The sequence below is a fragment of the Austrofundulus limnaeus genome, unplaced genomic scaffold (assembly GCF_001266775.1).
Source record: "Austrofundulus limnaeus strain Quisiro unplaced genomic scaffold, Austrofundulus_limnaeus-1.0 Scaffold356, whole genome shotgun sequence".
NCBI lineage: Eukaryota > Metazoa > Chordata > Actinopteri > Cyprinodontiformes > Rivulidae > Austrofundulus > Austrofundulus limnaeus.
In genome coordinates this window covers 226,314-228,472 of record NW_013952758.1, presented here as the reverse complement: position 1 = coordinate 228,472, position 2,159 = coordinate 226,314, and the positions used below count along the sequence as shown (strand labels likewise).

Genomic DNA, 2,159 nt, shown 5'->3' with positions numbered 1-2,159 from the left:
GATCCCACATCACTCCAGTCCTGGTTCCCAGTTAAATCCCACATCACTCCAGTCCAACAGCTCCACTGGTTCCCAGTTAAATCCCACATCACTCCAGTCCTACAACAGCTCCACTGGTTCCCAGTTAAATCCCACATCACCTCCTCACCTGTGTGACCTCCTGAACATCTCCACACCTCCTGCTCTCTAAGATCTGGCTCCTCCCTCCACCTCTCAGCACCTCCTGCCCTCCTCAACACCATGGGGAGCAGAGCTTTCAGCTCTGGAACTCACTGCTCCATGGATTACACACCACCAGCTCTCTGTCCCAGTTTAAGACTGGTCTGAAGACACATCTTCTCAGATTAGCCTACGGTTAACTCCGATTGTACCACAATATATGACTGTTTTGTTGTCCTCATTTCTGTTTCTCCACCACAACCCTATTGTTCAACGTATTTACAGTGGTTTCTTTTCTATTGTACAGCGTCTTTGGGTGTCCTGAAAGGGGCTTTATATATAAAATGCATTATTATTGTTACTATTATTACTATTACTATTATTATTATTAATTTCCACAGAAAACAACCTGCTCATTTGGATCAGCAGGAACACATTTATGATCTCTATTCTAGGTAGCGATGATCTTACCTTTGAGCCTTTTGGACCCACAGGACCTGGATCCCCAGGAGGTCCAACAGGTCCCTGCAGAGATGACACAAAGTTTAATAAAAATCTTCCATTTGCTGAAGAATGCAGAGACCAGCTTTGTAAACTAAAGTTATCAAGTTCCCAGAAAGGGTTGGACCCATGCAGGAATACAGGCTGGCATAAGGAGGCAGGAAACAAGTATTTATTATAAAACAAAAGCCGACATGGCAGCAACAAGCAGAGAAATACAAACAGGGAGAGTGGTAACACATGGGGAGAATGCTGATTATTACCCATGTTTTCATACAAATTTCAATGCAGCTTTTGAGTGAATGTTTAAAAGTCACTGAAAAGAAAAAAGTGAACCAGAGGTTTTTCATCTACTGACTTGAAGTGAATGAACCAGTACGTTGACGGTACCCATGGCTGCAGTAAACAGGAAGTACAAGTCACAAACTCACAGGGTCCACACATCTCAGGACCATGGAGAGAAGTTATCTGTTGCTACTATCAGGAAAGCTGTGATTATTCTGTCATATCAACTAGTACTGAACATGTTGCATGCTGTCTGGAGACGTAGAAAAAGAAATGTGATTCTCTTCACATTTCAGGAATATGTGAGAAGACATCAGGAGGGTCCAGCTGCAGCCGGACCTGTACTATTATTGGACAGCGAGTACAGCTCATTGAGGTAAATGTTCTCTATGTCAGAACTTATTCTGCAAATGTGTTTCCATCTACCCCTTTTGCACATTAACTCTTTCTTTTTTTCCCAAAAAAATCCAAAAAACACTTAAAGTGAGCTCGAAAACATTTTTGTGAAATTGAGGAAGCTTGTGCAAATTTTGCCCTTTCCATCCAGCATTTCAAACGTGACATTTCAAAATGCACGGTGATAGAAACACGACTACAGATAACAGGCAGGTGAGGGTGGCAGGACTGGGAAATCACTGAAAGCACCGAGGAGGAAACAGTAGAATGATCAGAAACACAGGAACAACAAAAACAACAATAAACACAAAGGCAATACACAGACTATGACAAAAATATACACACATCCCACATTAATGACTCTGAGTTCAGTCTGATGACTTCATCAAACAAAAGAAGTAAAAAACAACACCTTTCATTTGTGACATTCATCACAACCAAAAGACAAGAAAACACTTTTCTTTTCCTGGACCTAAAATAACAAATTAAAAACCTCACAAATAAGAAATCATGGGCCTCATGCAAGAACATGTTCGTATTCTTCTCCTAAATGTCTCTTACTTTTGTTCGTACAAAGGGTTCGTACGAACATGTCACGTCAGATTCAACAAACTCTTCTATCTTCAGGAAAAGTGTGTAAATGCGGAGTGTAAACTGATGAATTACACCTGTTTAAATCAGCAGCTCGTGCACGAGGAGAGGAGATTAGCATAATTACCACCCCAAAAACACCATATAAGGTAACGTTTCCTGCCTCAGATACCAGGAAGTGTTCATTCATGAAAATGACAGTGAAAAGTAAAAAAGAAGAACTTTAC

The 2,159-nt window shown here is 41.0% G+C and overlaps 1 protein-coding gene across 1 annotated transcript in view; it reads right to left on the bottom strand.

Annotated features, from left to right (window-relative positions):
* The window catches only part of col9a1a (collagen, type IX, alpha 1a), a gene marked incomplete in the record, with an annotated part of 81,725 nt that overhangs the window by 69,477 nt on the left and 10,089 nt on the right, over positions 1-2,159 (bottom strand). Inside the window, 1 exon segment of the mRNA XM_014023078.1 lies at positions 631-684. Within this exon segment, the coding sequence (XP_013878532.1) occupies positions 631-684 (54 nt within the window).